Below are 25,190 nucleotides of genomic sequence, written 5' to 3' on the forward strand. Positions count from 1 at the left end.
TCTCCTGCCCTTTGCATCTCTGCTGCTGAACCAGCATCTGCATGGGCTGCGCTCCTGAATGCTCACCCCCCCCCTTTCAGCACACAGTGACTCTTTCTAATCCTCACGGCCCTTTCACATGATGTCAGTATTTCACAGGGACCTGCGCTGCCATTTGCAACGTTTACATAACTCTCGGTAAATAGAGCTCGTGTCTGGGAGCTGCCATGGTTGATCTGCTGGGGAAATATGGGCAGTGCAGTGCTGTCTTCTGATCCAGCAGTTGCAAGGGCAGCAGCAGTTTCCTGCATGCAGACTGCAGCTGTCAGTCAGGTTACAGCTGGGGGATGCTTGCATACAGAAAGCTGTGTAAAGGTGGGATGTAGGAGAAAGTGGGAGAATGATTCTAGCCATGGGCAGAGGTTGGATTTGAAATGATGCTAGTAACATCTCTGCTATTGAGATGATATTGCTAGTAACATCTCTGCTATTGAGATGAAGCATTGTAGGCAGTGTGTGTATTTCAGGTCACAGCCAATGTTAAAGCAAGGATTTGGGGCTGTGCTCTCAGCTGCTGCCACTTTAGATGTAATGCAGTTGTTGCTGGTGCTCTTTGGTGCAAAATCTGCATGTTGACAGTTTATTTCCCAGTCCTATTTTGGGTTTTGTTTCTTGCCTTCCCCACCACCCTCCCCCCATCACTGTGAGTGTTTCAGAGCCCACTCTACTAATGCTGGTGTCAGCGCTTTGCATTCGGTTGCTGTTTTCTTCTGGGTGCTTGAGGCTGATGTGTGATACACCACTTAATAAAGCAATAAGCTGCTTGTTTTATCAGGACAATCGGAGTTTGGCCTTCCTCCTCTCCTTTTTGTCTCTTCACCAAAGCAAGGAGCTGTTAGTGGAGAGCTAAGCAGCGCCATGGAGTAATGCAGTCTGAGTCTCCCTCCCTGCTTTGTTTCATTACAAAAGGAAAAGGACAACCCAAGTCCTACTGAAGTAAGAGCAGAATGACAGCTGGGACTGCTGGTTCAAATTCCCAGGTTTGCCAGCAGTGCACTGTCCCTGTCACTGTGAGTTTCATGTAGGAAAGGTGCAGTTTTCTCTCTGGAATCCAGCTATCCAAACTCTGAGCTCTCTGACATGGCCCCAAAGCGTTTCGAAACACCAACCTGCTTTTTAGTTACTTCTGTATGCGTGGTAGAAGCTGACTATTTGGCAGGAAGGTTCAAATGCAGGAGAGACTTCCAAAGCTAGTTAATACCTACTGACCTTGGCAAATCACTTCTCTTAGCTTCTGATCAACCATCCTAAGTTATTCCATCATGAATTAATTCCTGTACTTGCCTCGCTGACATCTGGCTCTCTGTGCCTCAGTTTACACAGCTGAAATGTGTAATTAGGAGTTTCCTATCTAGGTATGGCTCAGAAATGGGCAATGTGGATGTGATTTTTGCCTCTGAGGTCAGCAACTGAATTCCGTCCCTTTCCATTTAAGCAGCTGGAAGTTGTGCTTGGAGTCCAAGAGCATGAAGGGGGTTCCTAGAGACCGGCTTTATGCTGCGTGCAGGGTTTGCTGGTGTTTGCTGCATGGGGCTGAGCGCTGGAGCCCTGCTGGTGTGATGCACCGACCCTATTAGCTTGTATCTTGCAGTAAAACCAATCCATGCTGTGGGTGATAAATGAAGTGCCTGGTGGGCCAGCCTTGGGCAGCAGGATGCTGTACACATAGCTCTGCTTTGCTGTGACCGTGTCTGTCCCCAGCTGCTCAGCTGAGTCCCACAGAAGGTTGGGAACAGTGACATCTCCCTTAGATGTGCACTCAGGCTCTGTTTGCCAAGCAGAGCAGCCGAGCTCACTGCAACAGGGACAGGCTGTGCTGTGCCATCATGCACGAGGTCAGCATTTCTCCCAGTGAATCCCAGCACTGTTTCACCCAGCAGGAGCTGCACCCCATGTTCCAGATGGAACAGCACTCTCCTCTCTCTCAGACACACACACGCCTTCACTTGGTTTTGCTGTGGGGCAGACTTATTGCTGTGGCATTGTCTTCAGTCAAGGAGCTGAGATTTTTAGGTTGTGGTTCCCTTTTTCTGTTCGCTTTTTTTTTCTTTGCCTTGCTCAGTTCTTGGCTCCTGAATCTGAGCGCTGGCGTAAAATAACAACTGCTTGTACAGGATGAAAGCTGAATACTCAAAAAACCCAAATAAGTGATTCTTGTAGGCCTGACTCTGGGCACCTTGGCTAAAGTCTGAGGGCTTTTGCTTATGCAGAGCAGAGGGGCTGCTCCTGCTGTCTTTCCCTTGTATTGCTGATGGTGCTGTCTTTGTCCAGGCTGTGCTCTGCTGTACCCTAGCAGAGGCCAGCTACCCCCGGAGAAGAGCTGCTGTCAGAATACTTTAAAGTCGGTCAGACTGGCTCCTGCTTCATGAGGTTTATCAGCAAAGATTTTCAGTGCCTGCAGCAGGAGGTTATTTTTACTCTATCCAGGGGCTACCTTGTGCTGTGGGGCCTTTACAGAGTGGTGTGGCTCTTTTTAACAGCAAAACTTGCCTCTTATAGGACAACGTGAAGCGCCGTTATCTTTTGCGTTCTAAAAACAAGGTAGTCTTTTATCCAAGTCAAAAGCGTTTGGTGTTTCTGTGATGTTCAGGATTATATTTCTTTATTTTCTTAAGTAAATCAGACAGTGCTTCAGACATGAGAACGCACTGTGTTTTCTCTGTTGAACGGGGATCTCAGCAAGAGAGGTGCCCAGTGTTTCATCTTCCCCCATTGCTCGGGGTTTTGACCATTGTGTAAAGTGCACGGTGCATTTTACTGCCCCATGAGATCACCAGATCCATCTTCCTGCCTGTGGCAAGATCAGTCATACCTGTGGTGTTCCTAACAGATGCTGCTCTGTGTTCTTTTCCAGGAGCTCTGCAGCCTCTCCAAGCAATACATTTGCATGCCTGACATGCCTTACCATCAGAAGGCTGCTTTCCTCCCCCCCCAACCTTGTGTTTAATCTGAGTCAGTTTCGCTATCGTTTCAGCTTGTCCCTTCTTATCCAGTCCCTTTTGAATACAAAGAACAGGTCGTTTCTTTTTGCATCAGTCTTAAGATTGACGACTATTCCTGTGCCTCTTTTTCATGTTGAATAGCCACCGTGTGTTATGTTTTTCCTTCTTCATAGTAGGTTTAAATCTTCTATGTAAATCTTAATTTGCTTGTCTTCTCAAAGCTATTCTGTAATTGAAGATCTCAGTCATTAACTAATCCACGAACAGTTTAAGCCATTTGATCACCGTTTTATTTAAATGCTTTAATGGAAGCCTTCTATGCCAGCCAAATTGCCTATTTATGCATCACTGTCTCTGACTGACTTCCTGAACTTGTGCTAGCATGCGAGCCAAGTATGTGCAAGGATTCACAAGGCATACAGGGAGGACAGAAAGCAGTTTGCATTCCCTTTCAGTAACTCTCTCTGGATTTCTCTGTTGCAGGTGAGTGTTTTAACCACCTTGGAGCGGCGATTCAACCTCCAGAGTGCAGACGTGGGTGTCATTGCCAGCAGCTTTGAGATCGGCAACCTGGCCCTCATCCTTTTTGTGAGCTACTTTGGAGCCCGAGGACACAGACCGCGCTTGATAGGATGTGGAGGGATTGTCATGGCCTTGGGTGCCCTCCTTTCCGCGTTGCCTGAGTTTCTGACCCACCAATATGAATACGAATCAGGGGAGATACGCTGGGGAGCTGAAGGGAGGGATGTGTGTGCTGCCAACGGGTCCACCAGTGATGAGGGACCAGACCCGGATCTTATCTGCAGGAATCGGACTGCCACCAACATGATGTACTTGCTGCTCATTGGAGCACAGGTCCTCCTGGGCATTGGTGCTACCCCTGTCCAGCCCCTGGGAGTTTCCTACATTGATGACCACGTGAGGCGGAAAGATTCCTCTCTGTACATAGGTAAGGCTCTGTTAACTTCTCACTGGAAGTTTTTCCATCTTGCTGTTGTCCTGTTTGGTGGCTGCCTTCAGGTTTCTTCTCTGTGTGGTGCTGTGCTTGTGAAGGTAAGGTGGCATCAGTCTGTACTCAAGTGATAATAAGCAGCAGGGAGGTACCCTGATATTTTCTTTTGTTGTAGCTATGGTAAAGATTGACAGCCGTGGTAACAGATAGTGAATAGTTAGGAAACTGCTGTTTGCCCAGATTGCTTTAAGTTCTGATAGTAGTTGTTTATGGTTGGCTGAAAGGAGATGCATGACTTGTCACTTCCACCATCACATTTTAGCAAGCAAGGGCCTATTACAGAGTAGGTGTTGTGACCCAATGTACAGGGCCCGAAATAATGTAACCTGTGTAACAAGATGGGATGAAGAAGCTGGTGATGTCTGCTTTGAGATATGCCGAGCCCAGAGTTGAGCTCATTGTTGTGGTGATCACATTGCAGAAGTATTACAGATGTCGAAGATATGAAATTCAGGTTGAGATACCCGGTGAAGCATCTCTGTCATAAAGTGCTCATTGGCTTCAGCAATAGCACCCACTGCAGCAGATTGAAAGTGGGTGCTGTGGGTGGAGTTGTTTTCTTGGGGATGGGAAATAACAAAGCCAAAAACTTCACTAGTTTGGCTCGTCCTTCTTTCTGCAGTGCTTGTCAGCAGGTAAACAGCTCCAATGCAAAACGTCATAATAAAGTTGAAGTATGTGCTGCTGTAAATGTGTTTCTTCTGCAGTTGTTAGTATTGTTTGTACGAGCTAAAGCCCCATGTGCTTGTGCTGTCATCCTTCTCCTGGCTTTCAACCATCAACTGAATGGACACTGCTGTCAGTTCCCTCCTTGCTGTGATGTTTACCAAGCTCCCAGCCGTAACTGAGCACAGCTGTGGCCAGAGCTGGGCAGTCCCACTAACCTGAAGAGCATTATATGTCCTGGGATAGCACAGCTACACAGCATGGTGTTCTTGGTTGTGTTCCTATGTGACTTAGAGGTTCTTCTACACATTCAAAGCATACCCATGTTTTTCTGTCACTGGCCATAAAATCTTGATATTTCTGTCCTTGTGTTGCTATTAACCTAACCTTCGTTCTGTAAGGGCTTGTGAGGGATCCACTGGTAGAGCTGGGTGATACATAAATACATGATACCATACAGCCCAAAGGTGAACGATGAGACTAAATTCACTGGGACAGCTTTGCGAGCATTGTAAATGATGGGCTGGAATTTGGTGTGATTCTAAGAGTATCTGTTATTTTAAAAAACAAACAAACAGAAAAAAACCCAGTGATACAAAGAAGCAGCAACTTTCAGTCTGTTCCATAGGCGTTTTTAAGCAATGCTTCATGTCTGAGGACAGGATTAAGGAGGGTGCGTAAGAGGAAGATTAGGAAGAGTGATTCTTCTTGGTCCTTAGATGCATTCATCTTGTATACTAAAATAACTTATTTAAATAAAGTCGGCAGATCAGCTGTGGCTGGGAAAACGCTGCCAGGAGATAATGATTTCGGCTTACTATGTGCTTCCTTCAGAAATACGCGTTTAGCTGCACAGGGTTCCTTTCTGCAGGTGAAGTAAATATAAATAATATAAACGGAGAGGAAGCTGTTGGAAATGTGTTTCTTCTCAAGTTTGTGGATACTTGAGAAGTGGTCAAATTTCTTATTTAAGATGTTATTAGAGAATTATTTGCTCGGGTTTGTGTTACACTGATTATTTTGGTTAGTGTTGTCAATGCAGTTTTCAGTGGCCTTAGCAGAAAGCTGGCTGAGCAGCTGACCCACTTCATTCTCCTTTCTTTCACAGAGGAAATAACTGCAGAGTGTATACTGTCACTGTGCTATATTTATATCAGTTTGCTTTCTCATAATAGCATGTTCACTCAGTGGGGGCTGCTCTGTGTGTGACCGGATAAAATGTTTTTGGGTAAGTTCCCTCAGTTTAAATTAAGAACAAATCTGGCATAGATTGTTCCCTTAGGATAGAATCTAATTAATGACAGTGGTAATAGTCTGGCCAGGCTTTCCATCATGACTGGCTGCTGGTAAGAAATGATCTGATTGACCAGTCCATGCTGTCTTCTGTGTTTTGTCAAGTACGTAAGGGCTGTGCTGTAGCCGGGGGGAAGAAGCAGTCTCTTACCTGACAGCTAAGTACAAGTTATTGCTCACCTGCCATAAGATCCCTCTTTTGTCCCAAGGCAGTGAATTAGGCAGAAATAACTCCTTGAACTGAGAGCTTTTTTCCTTCCCTCTGAGTTGTACTGGAGTTCAATGGAACTTAAAGTAACCTCATGCAATCTCCTTGCAGGTGTGTTACAATTCAGGAAGACTGCTCTAATCACAAACATCTTTTACATTAGGATAAATGCATGTATGCAGAACGCAGATGGGATGCTGAATGGGTTTTGAAGTGGAGCTTTACTTTCACTCGTAATGAAAGCCATAGAATAGAATACATTTACGGCCCTGAAGTCTCAAGTCCTTCATGGTGTGGTTTCTCTGGGCAGTGCTCCTCTGCTGTGCATCCTTGGAAGGCAGAGGTTGCTCGGGCTTGCTCTCAGCAGGTGGGGATTCAAAGAGTTTCATAATTAGAGAGATGAGATGAAAGATTACTCTGTGGCATGGGCTGCTGGCATGTAGCTTCATGTTTCTTGAGCTAACATGGGTATGTTACACTTTTTTTGAGGCCTGCAATGTGTTGATACCAAATGCAAACAGATCCTGTTGTTGTAGTAACCTGCCCAAAGAGGAAAGGGCTTTGTTGTGGTAACTGGGGGCACACACCAAAGGATGTTCAAAAGGAAACAATGTTAGTGCTGGTGTGGTGTCTGTTCCTGCTACTGGTGGGAGATAGATTCCCTTCCACCAACTGGGAGCATGTTTGACACAAAAGGTCATAAAGCTGGCAATGGCAAGCAAGAGATAAGAAAATATAGGAGTTTTCATGGCTTTATGAAGAAAGGGAAGTCTGCTTTGGTGCTGGTTTGCTTCCCTCACTCCATCTGCTGTTGTATTTAAGGTCTCAACTCCTTTTTAAAGATACTAAAACAAGCAGGGTGATTCTCCCTGTGTATTCATTGGCATCTTCTCTGACAGGAGGAGCACCTTGCTCCTGCCGGCTGTGCAGGGCTTATTATTGCTACAGTTTCACTGATGTCAAAGGGTTCCATCAATTTGTAGCATCATTTGTTTTAAAGGTGGTGGTGGGGAGTATGTAGAGAACTACTTTCCTTTTTCTACCCACTAATGACTCACTTGACATTACCCTCTTTTTCTTTAGTTCCTTTTCTGCTGGGTCTTGCTGAGTTCTGTTGAAATCAATGAAGACTTTGTCATTAAAGGGGGATCAAAAGTGCTACAGAGCTGATACAGGGGGAAAAACATCTGATCTGACAGTGGTTGTATGGATTTGCTGCCTCTTGGATGAGTAAGAGCTTACAAGTGTTTTCTGGTCACTGGAGCAACCATGCTGCTCTCAGCACTGGTTTGTGTGCTTGGCAAGAACCAGGATAATGCTGTGGTAGATTAATGTTATTAGCAGTCTCCTTGTGCACCTTCTGGGCTTCCTGCAGCATTTAACATGTGCTGCTGAAGTAGCTGCATCTTGTTTAGGGCATGGTTACCTACAGAGCAGAATGAATGGCTTCTGGAAGCCAGCATTAGATCTGGGACAATTAAAGGCTGCATTATAGAGAGGAAGTTGCTGTTTTCTGTCTCCTGTTAGTGGAGGAAATTGATATTGATGTTGCAAGGGAGCACTGCTGGGTTGCTTGGCACGTTAGAAGAATGCAGTGTTGGCTTTAATGTGCCAGAGATTCTCTTCAGGTTTGCCAAAGTGGTCTAGGTGTTTCAATTCATGGACTCACATCCCATGTGTTCAGGACTTATCTTTCATAGGCTGCCGCATTCCTGGAGGTGTTCAAGGTTGGGATGGATGGGGCCCTGGGCATCCTGAGCTGTGGTCTGACTTACCTTTGGCAACCCTGCCTGAGGCAGAGGGGTTGGAAACAGTGGAAATATTGGTCCATGGCATTACAGAAAGAGCTGAGAGCAGAAAACTTTGACCCTCTATAGGGCAGTTCCCATTGCGGTCTAAATAATATTCAATACATAACTCACTGTGTTTGTAGGGTGGGCAGTCAGTAACAACATCTGCGATAGCAGCATTTGTTTCACTTCTATTTGGCAGCCTTCAGAATTCTGTTACCTGGAGGACATGGTATGTAATTCTGAGAAGCACAAATACATTGGAGCTGAAAGCATTTTGCAGATGATCAGGCTTGCATGCTGGAACCAGTTCTGTTCTTTACAGATCTTGACTGATATGACGCATACTATGGGATGACGGTGAGCACCCTGAGTACCCACAGAAATGCACTGAGATGGGCATTGTTCCCATCTCTTCCCTGTTCTGTAGAACTGTTGTTTTCCTGCTGAGAAATTCACCTGGGTTTCCAGTAGCTGGATGATGGTTTGACAACGTAGTGGAACTGCTCATTTTGTCTGACTGCTGACAACTTTCTCATGCAAGGAATAAGCGTGTCTTGCTTAGGCTTGCACTTCCCAATTCTTCCAGCTCTTTTTGCTGGATGGTGCTTCCCTGAGCTCACCCACCTACCACTCAGCAGCCATTACTCAGCTTTCCTTACTCTCTTTTGCTGCGCTTCACTCAGTGAATGATCTTCACTCAGTGATGCTGTCCAGCTCCAAGTGGGTTTTGTGCCCCCTTGTACCTCCCCTGTCGTAATATCCTAGGAAATGAATTGGAAACATAAACAAATATTAGAGCAGTAACAATAATCAGTTAACAGGGTTAGCTTTCCCACTGCAGGCGGGCTGTTGTGAGAGGCAGTAGCTGAATGGATCTGTTTGTTCAGTTAAATGTATATACGCACAAACCCATAAGCACTGTGAGCACCATTATTTTCCAGCAGTTTCTCCAGTTCCTTAACCTTCTGCTAATAGCTTTTTTGTTATGAGCTGAGCAAATAAAGCTCGAGTCCAACACAAATGAATCTGTGAAAGCATATTGAGGGTGGGTGCTGTTTCCGTGTAACTCTGCCCTGTGCACTTCACAGCTGATTTTTGGCTTTTGATAAGGATTTGCTGATTTCAGTGTCTTTGTAAAATGTCATTTTTGAGCATATTGGTTTCTCTGTCATGTATTTAAAATGGTCATCAGCTGAGATCCTTGTGGGGTTCAGCATTTCTGGGAAGTAGTGCTGTGGGAGAGAGCTGCTCGTCACTTAAACAGCATGCAGAGGACAGTATGTATTAGTTCTTGAGTTCATAAAATTAATTAAATAGATTGGAAGGTGCTGAGTTGACCATGTCAAGAATTAACAAGCCAGCATGTTGTTTTGGTGGTAGTCGTAGGTGGTGCCCTTTGGGATATGTTGCTGGTTCTCAGCAGGCATGAAACCTGCCTCTGTTGTTGGGTGATGTGATGAACCACTTTGATTTGCCCTTTGAAGGGGAGAGGCTGCTGCAGGTAGGCTGGGGCTGTGATCCTGGGTAACTAAATGAACCAGAGGAATAGCTGTGACATGAATCAAAAGCATGAGGTGGTCCAACAGATTGTGTTTTGTGAGACCCAATTCAGTGGAGACATCAGTGCAGTCCAATTAGCTACAGTGTCTGAACTCCCTGGATGGACTTACTTGGAAGAAGGATCATAAAATCAAATGATGGGCACTGTGCAATACAATGAAATAAAATAAATCCTTGGAATGCTTCTTAAAAGCCAGTGAGATGAGCTTGTTGAGGGGGTGCACATCCTTGGGTGCAGTGTGTAGGCTTAAGGAGAAGGCAGTGTGTGCAACGACAAACCCCAGTCTCCCATCCAGCTGCTGGGATTGAACCTACCAGACATCGGCCTCCTTCTTTTGGGACCTGTTAGCTCTGCTGGCAGGATGGCTGCCTTCATTGGCTTTGCTTTGAGAGTCTGGGGTTTGATCCCTATGGTTTGTCCTTTCAGTTTTGCTATTTTGAAAGCCCTTGGAAACTTTGCAGGTTAATTTTTGCCAAGGTACATCCATTTCACTAATGGTGCTGCTAATGAGATATTTGGCCATTCCTTAGAGGAAGCCTGCTCTCACTTAGATTCCTTTTGATTTCAATAGTATGGCTCTTTTATTTGGAGGAGTCTTTCCAAATCTGTCCCTTTATTACCCAATTAAAATGTGAGGATTTAAATATTTTTCTCAGGTGGCTAATAGCAGCAGGTCACGCTGTGATTTAATGCTCCCAAGCACTTGGCTTCATGCACCTCAACAGCACTAACCATTGCAAGGGGCAGGACCTCGCAAAGGAGCCCGTACTGTCTATTGCAAGGGGCAGGACCTCACCAAAGGCAGCAGATCAAAGCAGCTGGGGGAATTCAAGAGTGAGCAGGCAGCAATATGCACTGAGCACCAGCTCTCTTCTCCTTGTCTGCTTCTGCTTACCTCGCTCTTTCCCTGCAGCTCGCTTCACTTTGCTAGCCTTGATGTTGGACAAAACGTTCCTGCTGTAACTGTTTGTGCAAGACACTGATGTTTCTTATTAGAGTTGAAAAGAAATAATATTAAGGGGGGAAAAAATGACAACTGGGACAACTTTTGTGTGTTAGTCATCGCTGCAGAGACCAATTACCCTTGTGATGAAAGACCACCTGTATCTTGTTAGCCATCAGCTAACACCATATGGATGTCTTAATTCAATCATCAAAAGAGTAATACTTGTTAGAGAGTGTTCCCACTGTAGCTGGGATCTGTGCAGGGGGAGACTGAAGGGGTGGAGACGTGGGAAAGGAGCTGCAAACAACCCGGCTGTGCTGCGGAGGAGGCTTGGGCTTCAGTGACTGCTCAAACAGCAATTAATGCTCTGCTGTCCTCAGCTGGGGGTTGCCTCAGCTTAGTGTTTGTGATGGCTTTGTCCTGCCTAGATGCACTTTTCCTTTATGATAATAGGATGTCATAAAGTGACATTAGGGCAGTATTTTCCCCCTCCCTTGATCTTGATACATCCTTGCAGTGTAAAGGTGTCCTGCTGTTGTTCTGTGGCAATGCATGGCGGGGTGGGCTGTTGTAACTATAAGATCTTTGCGGTCCCTTCCAACCCAATCCATTCTGTGATTCTATGTCTTTGTGCTCTGTAACAGCACAGTGTTCTGGTACTTGTGCACAAGTACACTGCTTTATGTGCTCTCTGAGCCTTGCGTATGCAGACGAGTGGTTCCCACAGGTTCAGGGGTAAGAGGTTTTATATGGAGTAATAACTCCACCTATATGATCAGCTGAGGCAGATAGAGGATGCACGTTCCCACTCAGTGGATCTTGCTCTGACCAGGATGACGGCTCGTATTTGAGGATTTGCTCTTTGTTTCCCAGCTGTCACTGGATCTGGTGGTATACACTTTTTGTCTCTTCAAACCTTGTTTCCCTTCCTGCCTTGGTGAAAAGTACATATCAAATGGAAGCCCTTCTGTAACTGGATGCCCCACTTCGTTGGGTTCTTAGCATCCTGAAGGTACTTGATTTACAAGCAGTCATGAAACCCAAACTAAGCATAGGTTAAACAAATAATTTTCCTTCAGCAGTGTGTCCAGGGTTATAAAACAAGTGGTTGGGTGGGTGAGTATGGATCCAAGGCGTTCTATGATTGCAGCCTCTGTGTGGTGCACACAGCCCTTCCTTCTTGGTGTCAGAGGGCTTAAGGGGACTGGTTTCTTGTCTGTTAACGCTGACAAGGATAAGATGGTGAGAAAGGATGAGGGAGGAGAAGAGTAGTGGTGAGCAGCAGTGTGTTTAGATGAGAAGGAAGATGGAATTGGAGCAAATAGAGTTAACTAACTCAGGAGCTAAGCCAGTATAGGGAACCCATGGTATATGCTTCTTCTGTCACATCTACAGACAACTGGATCCTAACATCAAAAGATTCTTTGATATCTATGGAAAGTCAGTCTCTTAATTTTAATCAATAACTGTGGGAATTAGGTATCTAAATTGAATCTGGGCTAACTGTTGCTTTTCTAGAGCACAGTTCTTAGGTGATTCCCAGGAGCATTGCTGCATGCATTCTCTTGGGCCACGGGTTGCATGTGGTTTGTTTTCTTGCAAAGCAAGCTTGTTTTTTGACTAAGCAGTGTGTTCTGATGCTGGACGTGGGTGGTGGCAGGAGGGGAAGCAGTGGGCTTGTTCCCAATGAGATCCTGATGTTTACTGAGATGCTAATCATTGCCTCCAACCCATCATTAGTCTGCTTACCATGGCACGCTGGTCAAAAGTGCTGATAATGTTTGTACTGTGTAAAAAGGTTATAAGGGGGGAAAAAAAGGCATTCCTGAATTTCAGGAGCACTGCTGTCTGCTGTTGTACTTTTTGGCTGGCATTTTTATTTCTTTATTTTGGAGGGGGTTTTTTGATGCTGAAGGTGGCAAAGGAAGGAAGCACTTCGTTTTTGGATTGCTTTTATTTTTTTAAATGCCCTGTATGGTTCTTTTATTAACTGGAAAACCTCCAGCTGTGGATTAGATGACGTTGTACAGCTACAACCTGTTCCCAGCCAGGTGGTTGGGAGTCAAACCACAAAGCTGGTTTGAGTTGGCTATACTTTCGCATCCTACCCTGCTTGTACAAGTGCGGTTTGCCACCTTAGTGCCATCTAACATGTTGTAAACCAAACTCTGCAGCAGCAATCTACCCTTTGCCTTGACTGGGCACTTCCCAGGTGTTTCTTTGCATTGTCTACTATATTTCTATCCTATTTCCTGCGACGAGGCAGAGAAATGACTTGCTGCCCCACCTTGTTTGTCAGTTGGCAAATGAGAGTGAGAATCTAGAAATAGCTTGTAGTAATCTTCCTATTCTCTGCTTGAGTGTATATGTTTGAGTTCTACCTTAGCTTTCTGGTGAGGAGACTTGCTAAGCAATGAGTCTGTGAGTTCTTGTGTCTGGTTCTGCTCTTCTTGAAAGAGACTCTTGGGGTTTAATTAATGTTACAGCCCAGCTCAAAGTCCCTAGTGCCCTTTGGTTTGCAATAGTCTGGGGAGATGGAGGTGCAGAGCTGAGGGCTCAGAGCTCACCTCTGGAGAAGCTGCTCTCTAGGAACTGTTCGTGCATGAAAGGATGCTGAAATCTACCAGAGTCTTCGGGTTCTCTGGAAGTTAAGTGGTTGGGGTATCCCCCTTACACGCACTTCAGATGCAGATTGCACGGGATTACTGCTGGATGACGGTCAAATCCCAGGCAGTAGCGACAGTTTAATCACACTCCTATCTCTGCTGGATTCACGTAATTAATGTAAGCCCTTTTGGATAGGCAACCTGTGATTTGTCTGGCACTGCTCTTGGGTTGTGTGGGGCTCTGCATGCAGCCGTGATGCTCCAAACATGATGGTGATGATCTAATCCCACCTGCATACAACTGGAGACTGGGTAAATCTCCATTTACAGGCAACTGGTTTGCTGATCCCTTGAAGGGGAAAGAAGGCCTGAGGTTAAGTCAGAACGAGTGTTTCCCAGATGACTTCAAGGGAAATTAAAATGGGGTTTTTATTTTAACATAATCTCTCCAGGGAGGGAAGAATGTTATTAATAAACCAGAGGTTTGTCGGTACCTTATGGTCCTGGCCCATTTCAGAGGTGATGTAGAGATCAGTGTGCAGCAGATAAATTAATTACGGTGCCCTTTCATACCCAGTCTGAGCTGTGCCTGTATCTTCTGCCCTCTGTGACATCTGGAATTGTGGTGAGGAGAGTGAAAGTGATTCCCAGCCCTGTGACATCCTGCAGGCCTGAAGTCGGTAGCTGAGTTCTTCCCTCCTGTTCCCTTGTGTTTCTTGAACAGCTGGATGTGATCTAACACTGAACAGGGCACACTGCCTCCCTCTTCCTTCTGCTGTCAGTGTTCTGTAGATGCGAACCTGAAGCATTGATTTCTGAATAGCAGAATGCCTTTAACATTAGAACTGGGTGATCTTTAAGGTTCCTTTCAGCCTAAGCCATTCTATGGTGCTAGGTGCTGGCTGTGTGCTTTGACAAAAGCAGTCTTCTGCTTTCATTCTTACCAACTTTTAATTATAACCTTTTTCTATTTGATAAAATCACAGATAGAACAATTTCATATGGGTAAAACCAACCTTCCTCAATTGCAGTGGAATTCTTCCTCAATCTTGGCTGCATCCGTCTGTGCAGAAGGCAGGGGTTTTCTGCAGCAGAAAAACAAATGCTTGTGCCCAGGCCTGAAGATTAGAGTGAAAGTGACATTTAATATTTGGCCGACAGCAAAAAATAATAATAATAATAATAAATAAAGCCAGTTACTTGCAGCGAGGTTAAAAGCAACCTCAGCTGGGCAGCTCTGTCTGCCTGGGTCTGTGCAGCATTGCTGGCGTGGGAACTGGCAGTGCTCCCACTGACAGCTCGGCCTCATCCCTCTGCCCTTGGGGGAAGCAAGAAGCCCCTTGAAGGGGATACATGGTGATGAAAGCTCTTGCTGGGAATGTGAGCCCGATCGCTTTGCAGGCAGTAAGCGGTCATACGTTGTTTCTGATTTGTAGTCAATGCTTGTAATGTGCACTCGTCGCTCAGTCTGTGCTCATAGTCCTCGTAACAGGGAGTGTGAAGGCATTTTTGTTATCGTTTTTTGCTCTGGAGCAGCTTAGTGTTAAGGGTTTGGATGCTGTACAAGTGCTGGGTGCCCTGTGAGGGACCGCAGGTTGGAATGGATGGAAGAGACATCAGTATAGCTGGAGAATATATGTGTGTATGTATAGGATGGGATGTCTGTGTTTTCAGCTGCAGAAAGCCTGGTATTTAAGATTCATGCAGAGCATCATTTGCTACAGAATAAATATCTTGGCATATCACATTTTATGCAAGAGAAATGCTTCTGACTTTCCAGCCCTTGGTATCTGTAATTCGCTTGAAAGAATCGCTGACGTCTGCCCAAATGCCAATATCTTCTCAGCTGTGTGAACCTTTATATCACATTTCCAGCTTTAGTCTTTGAGCTGTGCAGCACAGCTAAATGCAAGCTGTGTTCCCAGCACTCAGACAGGCTGACTTTTAACCCACCGACTTTTTATTCATCTTCCTCCTGTGCTTGTTGAATTGCAAAGTCAACCTAATTCCAGGGCTTCTAAATGGCATGTGATTTTTGCGTGATGATGGCAAATCCCCTTTGGGCTGTTTGTACCATCTGATACTCTGAACTAAACAGGGGTAGGTCAGCAAAGCAGGGCACTGGTGCTCTTTCCTTGCTCTGCTCACAGAGGTCTCTGAACCCTGTAACTGTTGTAGTGAGGGTGATGTATTGATGGTTGACACTATTTTTTTTCAAGCTGTGATGTGGATGTTGGACACTTAAAGTAAGATGAAAAGTGACATTACCATGAGATGAGAGGGGGGCTTACACCATTCACTGCTGTTCAGGGCATGATTTAGCAGAGCGTTCTTAGGGTAGTATTGTTGGTTCATGGTTGGACTTGATCTTTAAGGTCTTTTCCAACCTGAGTGGTTCTATGGTTCTATTTGTTCTCTTATTCATTTCACCTTCAGGACAATTTGAGTCTCTGGGTTCTTTCTGATGACTCAAGTGCCTTTTGTGCAGTAGTTCAACTTATGTAGCCCCTAAGAAGGGGAAGAGCAGTGACTCTGGGTTGTTTAGAAGCATGAAACACCATGTGCTGGAGAAGGAGTTTGGCAATTGATGCCGACCTCTATGTCCCTTCACCCCAGAGCGCTTTAAGTGCTGGAGGAAAGGGGTAGTGATGCTTGGTCAGGTTTGGTTCTGGTGCTCCATGTGTGGTTCCTCAACACTGCATGAGGAATTGCTGCTGTCATGCCCTCCCTCCCCAGAAGATGTGTTTGGTGTCAAAAGTGAGGTCTCAGAAAATGAATTTAAATTCATCTTGGTGCAGCTGTTAGTGTTGCATGCTGCAGGAGAGCTCTTTAAGGAGGACAGTGACCTTCATCCATGTGTAATAAGTGCTGAATAATGGAGAACTTTCATGTTTCCACGAAAAGAAAGTGGCTTTTTAAATCTACTGGAGATGTTAAAGACATCGAGGAGAAAAGCAAATTGCATTAGGAAACAATGGGCAGAGTTTGCATGGGAGACAGAGCAGTGCTCTCCCCAGTCTGGCAAGTGCTGCTGTTTGCAGAGGTCTCTGTGAGCTGCACCCATTTGTTCTGCCTATCCCCATGGTACCTGGGGGCCTGTGTGGTCTTGGTCCTTTGGCAATGCATTCAGCTGTCTCCTCTCTGCTTGTGTTCTCTGCCACAAACCCCCAGCCCAAGTTTCTCTCTTTACCTTGGACTGATTCACATTACATGCTTCTCTGATGGCCCCTGGCAATGTGATGTGCTTCAGAACTGCATCTTGAACAATTTATATAGCCTGCTCTCTGTCTTACCCACCTTTAACTTCTTCCTTTAAGAGAGCATCACTTCTCAGGTCCTCAGAGCAAAGCTGTCATCTCATCCCTCACCCTTTCCATCCTGTACCTGTTTTCTGAGTGTGAACTGGGTCGCCCTGTTGAAGAATGGGTTCTTATGGCCTAAGCAGAGTTCCTCAGGCTGGTGGTACGTCTGAAGCATCATCAGCTAAATGATGAGAAACCCCAGAGTCTCTGTATCACGCTGGGTTGTGAGCTGGGGGAACCTGTCATTGGAGATACAAGGAGGATCAGATGATTCTGAAGGGACTACACAGAGCAACCAAAAGCCACTGAGCAGGGATGGAAACAAAAGCTCCCACGTGTTCCCCCCCCAAAGATTACTAAGATTGATTTGGGGTCCCGTATTCCAATTTGTGGTTCTTAAGCCTCTTTCCTATGTATTACTGCTGCTTTTTTCCTTTTCATTTAAACTGTTTTGAGCGGGTTTGTCTTTAATCTGGGAACAAATAGAAAAGCCAACAGACAAACCGCGCTTGCATCGCTTCTGTGTGGCTTTTTTGTAGCATTTGCATGCTTTTGGCAGTGTGACAAGAGAACAAACAGTCTCATTAGTGCGTGGTTATGTTGAAAGAGGTCTGAGGGAATATAGCAGGCTTGCTTGACAAGGGCTGAGTGGAGATACGAAAGCAGGTTCTCCTTACATAAGAAAAGGAGCTGGTGTTTGGGCACAGAATGAACAGCAGCAACTTGGCAAAGCAGCAACAGCTCTACTATGCGTTGGCAGTACTTGGGGAGTAGGCAGTACATATCTCAGTCTTTGAGAGGACCACTTCTTGGAGTATTGTCTTGCCTGGCAGTGAGGGATCTGGTGTACTCAGCATGGAGGAGTGTTGGCACTGGGGGTGGACTGGTACACGTGGAGTAGGGCAGGCAGTGGCTTTAGAGGGGTTAGAAGAGGACAGTATCCTGGATCTGTCCTGGATGGGCAGCTACATGTGTAGCGCCACTGAGGAGATAAATAGGAGCTGCTCTTTGTTTGCAGAAGAGCTGACTTTGGCTTACTTCCCGCAGGTCACCCAACTTCTTTATGCATTCATTTCTGCAACGTGCAAAGAGGAAAGCCAATAAATATTTATTATCCTGTGCCCTGAGTAGAGATTTTATTCCTCTTAATATTCTTTCACTGCGTCTGTGGAAGCTTTTGTGTCCTCGCTGTGTCCCCAGCAAAGGGCAAACTTACAGAAGAGGTTGTAAAGGGGCCCTCTGCCACCCCAAAGAGTGTTCACTAAACCTTTCTAATGCTCGTCTCCTGGCAGCCTTCCCTTTGCCTTTCCACTTTGCTTGTGATTACAGCAAGCTCTCCTCGAGCACATCGCTCCCTAATCTGCCTCTCAGCATTGCACAGCTGCGTCAAGTGCCTGGCAGAGATGTCCACAATGTTGGTGCTGTGCGCTGTGATGCAGCCCCTGCTTCCCCTGCAAGGTGCCCTGATCGTGCTCCCAAAAATCCCTGCTCTTGGAGGAGGTTGGGGAAAAGGAGGGGGGGAAAAAGCATCACGTTTTATTACTTAATGAGTAATTTGTGTAATTCCTGGCGCATAAGTTAACATCAGTGTTTTTATGGAGGAAAACCAAGAGAAGTAAAGTTAGAGCGGAGGAAAACCAAGAGAAGTCAGGTTTTTTATGCGGTATTGACCTTCTGCCTTTGGTTTTCCTGGGGTTAAACTATGTTAATTTCCATCATGAAGAAAATAAGAAACTGAATTCAGAAACTGGCAATCAGGAGGAAAACGTGGGAAAAATATAGAGCTACCCTTAGACTGTAATACACAGCCTAAGCATTGCCTAGCTTTGCAGTAGCTTGGTGCTGAGATACTGAAGCACTGTAATTGTCCAGTCATCTTGACAGCTGTGCAATTGTGCCACTGGGGTGGAGGTGGTTAACCTGATTCTCGAGTTGGATTTTTTTTTTGTGTGTCTATGATTGAATCGAGGGCTTTCTTTGACATGACTCACCTTTTACAGAGACTGTGCTAAGTACATAAGAATTGCTAAACTGGAATGCTGTTTTGTTTGGAAGGTCTGCAGCAAGTAGCTGAGAAGGTCAGGGATTGTGAGCAATTGGACTGGGGATCCTTTGGGTTTTTAAACAAAGGAATAGAAAATGAGGGAAAATAATACTGTAGGCACAGGTGCCTGTGTTGCCCATTTGGAGGTGTCCCTGAATGAAGGCATTAAAGCATCGTGCAATGTGAAATGGCTTATTATTTTAAAATCAATGTACTAAAAAGGCAGAGCCTCAAAACTTAACCTTCTACCTACGTTTCTGCTGCAGTAAATATTTTTGTGAAAATCAATGGAGGGAGCCTACTCAGCAGTGTAAATTCTGTGTAATTACTGAGCAGAGAATTGTAGTTGTCATGTATTGATTTCCCTTGCTTTGTTAGAGCTTCCTCCTTTCCACACAGAGCTTAAATGCAGTCGTAGTGTCAGTGTTAAAGAATGGAAGAAAGGGCAGCACGCGCCGCTGCTATTCAGTGTGTAGGTAAGGGATGCATGTAAAAATGCATGTGTGTGAATGGATTGCAGGAGCACCTGAGCCATACAAGTAAGACTGCTAAAGGACTGAAATTCCCCCCTCTGACCCCAGAAATCTCAGCTGCTCCAGCGTTCCATATGAGCTCATCCCACACTATTGCTTTGGGGGCAGCCCTGGAAATGAGTGCTTATGCAGTTCTTTTTCTCTCCTGCCTTCCCCATGGAAGCCATCCATGATATTCTGTCCTCAGAGACGCTCTGGGATGCTTCTGTGGGATGATAATCTGCTGTTTCACTTCACCATAGAGATGGTGGCAGTGCTGAAGTGTCTGTCCCCTGTGTGCTTCCGTTTGCTTTTGTTTTAAAGCCAAAGGATTACACGTGTCACCTTGGGTCAGGATGTTACCGTCACAGAATTGCACTGTTTCCACTCATCCATCCTGAGAACCTACACAGGATTATTCTGCTTTAAAATAAGCAACTGGAGCCGCTCAGGGGGGGCGTTTTTCTTTGTTACATTATATACCTGAGCAATTTAAGCTCTCTAAACTGAAATACTGAATAAGGATTTGTGACTTGTATTTGGGAATTTGTATTTTCAAATACAAGGATCTCAAGATCCTGAGACTCAGGTCACACGTTGGTTGAACTGTGTTCTTTCTTGATGTCTTAGGTAGAACTGGTAGAGAGCCAGATCAATGGGAGGAGGAGTTCTCATGGCTGGAGATGCATGCAGGGCTGCTCAGTGCTCTGCACAGCTGTCACATAGCTTCAAGATCATAGAATCATTTGAGTTGGAAGGGACCCCTAAAGGCCATCTGGTCCAACTCCCCTGCACTGAACAGGGACACCTACAGCTGACCAGGTGCTCAGAGCCCTGTCAAGCCTGACCTGTGGTGTCTGCAGGGCTGGGCACCCATCACCTCTCATAACTTTGTTAAGGATGTGGTAGAGCTGCATGGGGTGCTGCTGGTTGTTTTGAGAGAGGAGGAGTGGGAAACTTTCCTATGAATACAGAAAGGCACAGATAATCACCTCTCCTCCTTCCTTTGATTGTGCCAAAGCAAAATTACAACATTCATCCGCTGATTTCTCTTTTGTTGAGGTGTGTGAGTGTAAGCTGTCCACCCAAGAGAGAGCCAGGCCAGAGATCAAAATCCTTCCCTAATCCTCTGTCTGCTTAATTTTGGCTAAACCCACGTGTTTTTTTCTGCCTTTTTTTTACCTCTGCGAGGTCAGCAGGGAGGCTGCCGTGCAGCGGGAGAACTGTCGTGTTCTTTGTTTAACCTGACAAAACACCCTGCATCTCTGTGACTGTGCAGCTGCTGCTCCTCCCCTGCTTGCTGCTGGGCTGCTGCAGGGTCACCCCAGGTAACTGGCAGATCTCAGATGATGAGGTCTCACCATTTCCAGTGTCAACCTGTTTAGTGCAGACCAATGAGAAACAGCACCTTCAAATCACATATTCCCTATTGCTGCCGTTGAGCTATTAACGTGCTTTCTCCTGTTAGGTTTTAATTGTGTCCAAATCTGAAAACCTCCAGTGTTATTTGGTTGGAGGAGAGAAGTGAGCAAATGACAGGCTTTTGTTATTAAAGGATGCAGATTGAAGCTGGCTGAGTAGATTTCATTGAGCTATAAGGTGTCTTTTAGTGTGATCATGGAATGATGCTTCAACCCAGAGTAATTCAGCTCTGTGCTCTGAGAGCACAACAAACTGAAACTAGGGTTTGCTTTTGCTATGAGATTTCCATCCTGCACAGGTCTGAGCTCTATCTGAAGTGCTTAGCCCAAGCTGAAGCATGCTGACAAACGTCTGCCACCTTGCTAACAAATGTAAAGAAAAATCTGGTAACGATGCATTAAATACCGATTTATTAAGTGCTCCTTCCCACGCAGGCAGTCAGAATGAGCTGGAATAATAGGATCAGGTGAATAGGAATAGGCTGGTAGGGAATGAGTTGCTTCTCTATGGGCAGCCAGCAATAGAGGTAGGGGAAATTAAATGGTAATCTGTTTAAAGGACTGAAATCCCACCCTGCAGTAAAGGTTGAAGTGCAGGGGTTTGGGCATGCAGGCTCTCCCTATGCCTTTCAGTTGCTTTCTAGGTCTTGGGCGTCTGTAGCCACATCTTACAGCCCTGAGCAGCGTGCATTACACAGGGAGGGTAACAGGACAGAGGCAAGTCTTTCTTGCAAAGCTTTCTCCTTGGGATGTGTTGGCTTTCATAGTGACCTCAGGAAGGGTTACTTCAGGCAAAGACTATGGAGCACGTGCTGCTCTCACCTGAGTTTCTTAGCCCTGCTTGCAGCAAGTAAACTGAGTCACAGGGATGGCACGGGCAGCTTTGGGAACATGCTCGCTGTGTATTAGCTCTTTGAAGGGGACTGTTGCCGGAGCAACAGCTGAGATTTATGAAAATCTGGGTCTTACTCCATGTGCTCTGACAGCAAAATCCATGGTGGTTTTTCTTTCTTGGCTTTGAGTTTTGCTTGTTTGTGGGTTTTTTCTGTATATATATTTTTTTTCATGTTGGCTGTAAAGGTGTTACTGTTGACAGCTGGGTATAGCTCATCTGTTTGTACCTCAGCAGTATAAGCATGTAAGGGACTGTGTTCCTGTGTAGTATAAATCAGACAAGACTTAATCTACTCTTCTCCCCACCCCCACAGTGAAAAACTCAGGCTGAGCCTGAAGCTTCTTGTGCCAAACCTCTACATCCCCACCTGAGACTTTTCAGCAGCTCCCTCCTGTAGATTGCAGCGGTGCCCTTGTGTTGTAGTGCAAAGTCATGCTGGATAATCATGCATCTGCCTAGGAAACACGACTTGGCCCGTGCTCAAACCTGTTTCACAGTTCAGTATACTTTGTACAAAAGGTTTTTGGCTCGTATAAATTAGCCTGTGCTGCTCCTGATGCGCCATTCATTTTAGGTTCTTATCCTTCCAGACGTTAATGCCTTTTGGCTGCCTCCTTTCCTTGAGGCCTTAAAAAAATAAATAAATAAAAATGGCTTTTGCTTGCTCATGTTTGTGATTTTTCATAACTAATCCATTTCTCTAACAGATGTGCTGTTTCATTTGGATTTATAAAAGCAACATGTTAAAATGCCCAGCCCAAATACAGAGGTGTCCTTGACAAATACATTCAAAACAAAGCAGCAACCTCTGCTGTGTACAGCAGGAGCTGAGCGAGCTGCCCAGCATGGGGTGGAGCAGCACTGGGATCCCTCCTGCAGAGAATCAAAGCTCCCATCCCTGCTGGAACAATATTTGGTATCTACGTAAAGGACCATCCTGAGACTAATCTCTTGTTGTGCTCTGTGAGCAACCCGCTCACCTGCTGTTCTCCCCCACTGGATCCAACTGATCTGGGGGTGACTGTGAGCCTCCAAGCAGGATTTACCTCTGACACATGAAAACAAGGATCAGGTATGATGAGGATTGGTAACACTGAGCAGAACACCCTGTCACACTCTGTAAGCAAGTATGGATAGAACAACAGTATGTTCTGCTGCAGAAAGCTGAGCAGCTAACCGGGCTCACAATGCGCAGTGGCTTGGAGGAAGGAATTTCCATCATGTTGGGATGGGCCTGATAACCATGGTGCTTCCTTCTCTCAATAGCTGTTGATAAAGCACTCAAAAATCCTGTGCAAGAGGTATTTGTGAGTGCAAAAACTAATGAAGCTTGCATTCCTCTGGATTTCAGATGGGGATTTGTTGACTTTGTCTGCAGGGTTAACACAGACAGTTGAATCCTTTCCCCTTGGGATGCATTTGTAAGGTTCTTTCCAATGTGGTGTTTGATAGTTTATGGGTTCCCACTGAAAATTATCTTTAATGTGAAGGGAGAGTTGAGCCTTTCTGTGGAAATTGTAGGAACTTGCATGTCCAAAGAAGGGCAACAAAGCTGTGAGGGGTCTGGAGCACAAATCTTAAGGAAAGCAGCTGAGGGGAGATCTCATTGCCCTTTACAGTCCTTTGAAAGGAGGTTGTAGCGAGGTAGAGTTGCTTGTGTCTGTATATGTTTCTAGCCTGGCTTTCATTCAAGCAGAAATGCAGGTTCATTATGTTCAACTATTCATTTGAAAACGTTGGCTTTAACTTCTATGTGTTTTAGCTTTCTCATCCATTAAGTACTAATTTGCTTACTGCACAAATTTATTGAGAGGATTAATTGATGTTTGCATAGAGTTTTGAAACCTTGCGCAAATATTAAGGTTATTGTTAATAGGCCTGTTGGAGTAACAGAATTATCAGATAAAATAAGCAAAAGCTGAACTATCTCCGTGTTTTACAGCAATCTGAGCTCCCAGGCTTGCACGAGATGTGCTGTTTGGAGGTGGGAATTGTAGGACTTTCCACCTCTTTGTTCAGATCTGGGCACCATGCAGGACACCTCCATCCTACAGTGCCCTTCACAGCCGAGTTCTCACGTCTGCTGCCTGGCTCATCAGCTTGCAAGTAACTGAGCTTTAGGCATTTTAAGGAGCTTCAGAGTGATTTGTACAAATCCTCTATGTGTGATTTGTTTTTGCTATTCCAAAGTGAACTCTTGAACTGTATTTTGTTGGGATTGTGTTTCAAAGTCTAGGTGAGTTTCTATTTTGGAATGCCTATTTTCTTGACATGTCATAGCTCTTTGGATAAGACCTTTTCCTCCCCTTTTTTGCTCCTGCAATCTAAATATGCCAGCCCTGAATTACAGTCAGCTTCTGTCATTTCCTTTGGAGCAGCTTTCTCAAACTCATGTATTTATCAGCTTCCTTTCCTGTATCTCAATGCCCCGTCCTTTCCATTTGGAAGTTCTTCACCCTCTAGGAAGAAACAAGTAAAGTAAATGACATCTGTGCTGAAAATTGGCTTCTCTTATCATTCTGAAGTTCTAAGAACTGATCTGAAGACACATTTCAAGTCCCTGGCATTAGGCAGAGAACACACACACACCGTATCTCTTTCACAAACAGATTTTTTCTCAGTTTTTCTGTCTTTTTGCTACTCCTGGCCTTTTAAAATAGAAATTACTTCCACCCACCATGTTCTGGAAAAAGCTGTTTGCTGTTCTAGCCATAAGGCTCTCATTAGAGTTAATGGGAGGTATATGACTAACCCTTTGGTGTGCACCACTTTAGGGAAAAAAATGTAGTTGCTAACATGGATTTGGTGTGGTAAATATTAAGAAGAGAGTTTGGTTTCCTCCTTGTTCGATAGCATATTTATGCTGTATGACATATTTATGGGGGAGTTTGCATGTTTCAGTGTGCTCTGTGTATTCTGGAAGGAATGTCCCCAGACCTGCTCCTGAAATAGTGATGGAGGTTGGCCAATACGCAACGGCTTTGGCACTTTCTGTTAGCACATTCAAGTCAGAGCTCCTTCTGGGAAATACCAGGCTCCTAAGGTGATTGGGTTTTAATTCTTCCATGTCCTGCTTTAGCTTCTGCTTCTCCAATGTTCTTCTCTGGGACTCGTGTTTAGAGAGGAGGTGCCCCTGCTTTAGCGCTGGGACAGATGGGCATTCTCTTGAGGTGCTCTGAGAATTGGACCACTGTGGCATCTCTTTTTTCTGGTTGGCTTTATGCTGCTAACTTCGTGGCCTTAGCCCTCCAGTCCCTGTGGGGCTAAGGTAAGGCAAGGTAAAAACTTCCAAGCCAAAGTCATCACCTTGCCTGTAATCAACATGAACTCTGATAGCCTCAGGTAGGCGATGTCTTGTAATCACATAAACATTTCCCTCATCTGCTGGATGCAAACACTAGTTGTGATCCCGTGTGTCTTTGAAGGCTTTTGTCTCCCACACCCAGGCACGTTGACACGTGAACAGTCTGCCCACTGGTTGCTGGCTTTTTCAATATCTCAGCCCTGCATCGTTATCTGGCACTGTGCAGGGAAGAACAGAGCCTTTCTGTGAATGCGAAGTGTGCTGAACTAAAGCCAGCAATCTTTAGAGTTTTTAATTACCAAACCATTCAAAACCTGCCACCTCGGAGAGAGATATTTTGACACCACTTGAAGGTTTTAACATCTGTTCTTTATGTGGAGCTGAGGCACTCAGTGGAATCTGTTTAATTTTTCATTGTCAGATATTTTACTCTGTGTTCCTATAACAACAATATATGGTTTGGTGGGAGCTCTGTCAGCAAAGACAGCTAGGTTTTTTGTGGTGCAAAATTGAGTTACTGAATCCTCAGCAAGCAAATATGAGCTCAGGTTTAGGGAGTAGGGTTGGAGAGGGGTTACCTGGGTTATAAATCCAGTTGAGACACTGTTGCCTCCAAGAATTTGGTTGATATTCTCCAAAGTTTTGT

The 25,190-nt window shown here is 45.2% G+C and overlaps 1 protein-coding gene across 2 annotated transcripts in view; it reads left to right on the forward strand.

Moving 5' to 3' along the window:
- SLCO3A1 (solute carrier organic anion transporter family member 3A1) overlaps positions 1 to 25,190 on the forward strand; it is a 104,133-nt gene that overhangs the window by 16,195 nt on the left and 62,748 nt on the right. For both annotated transcript variants that reach the window (XM_015873136.2, XM_015873137.2), the window contains exon 2: positions 3,465 to 3,930. In XM_015873136.2, coding sequence (XP_015728622.1) covers positions 3,465 to 3,930 — 466 coding nt within the window. The remainder of the gene's footprint in view (positions 1 to 3,464; positions 3,931 to 25,190) is intronic.

Source organism: Coturnix japonica, chromosome 10 (assembly GCF_001577835.2).
Source record: "Coturnix japonica isolate 7356 chromosome 10, Coturnix japonica 2.1, whole genome shotgun sequence".
Classification (NCBI taxonomy): Eukaryota; Metazoa; Chordata; class Aves; order Galliformes; family Phasianidae; genus Coturnix; species Coturnix japonica.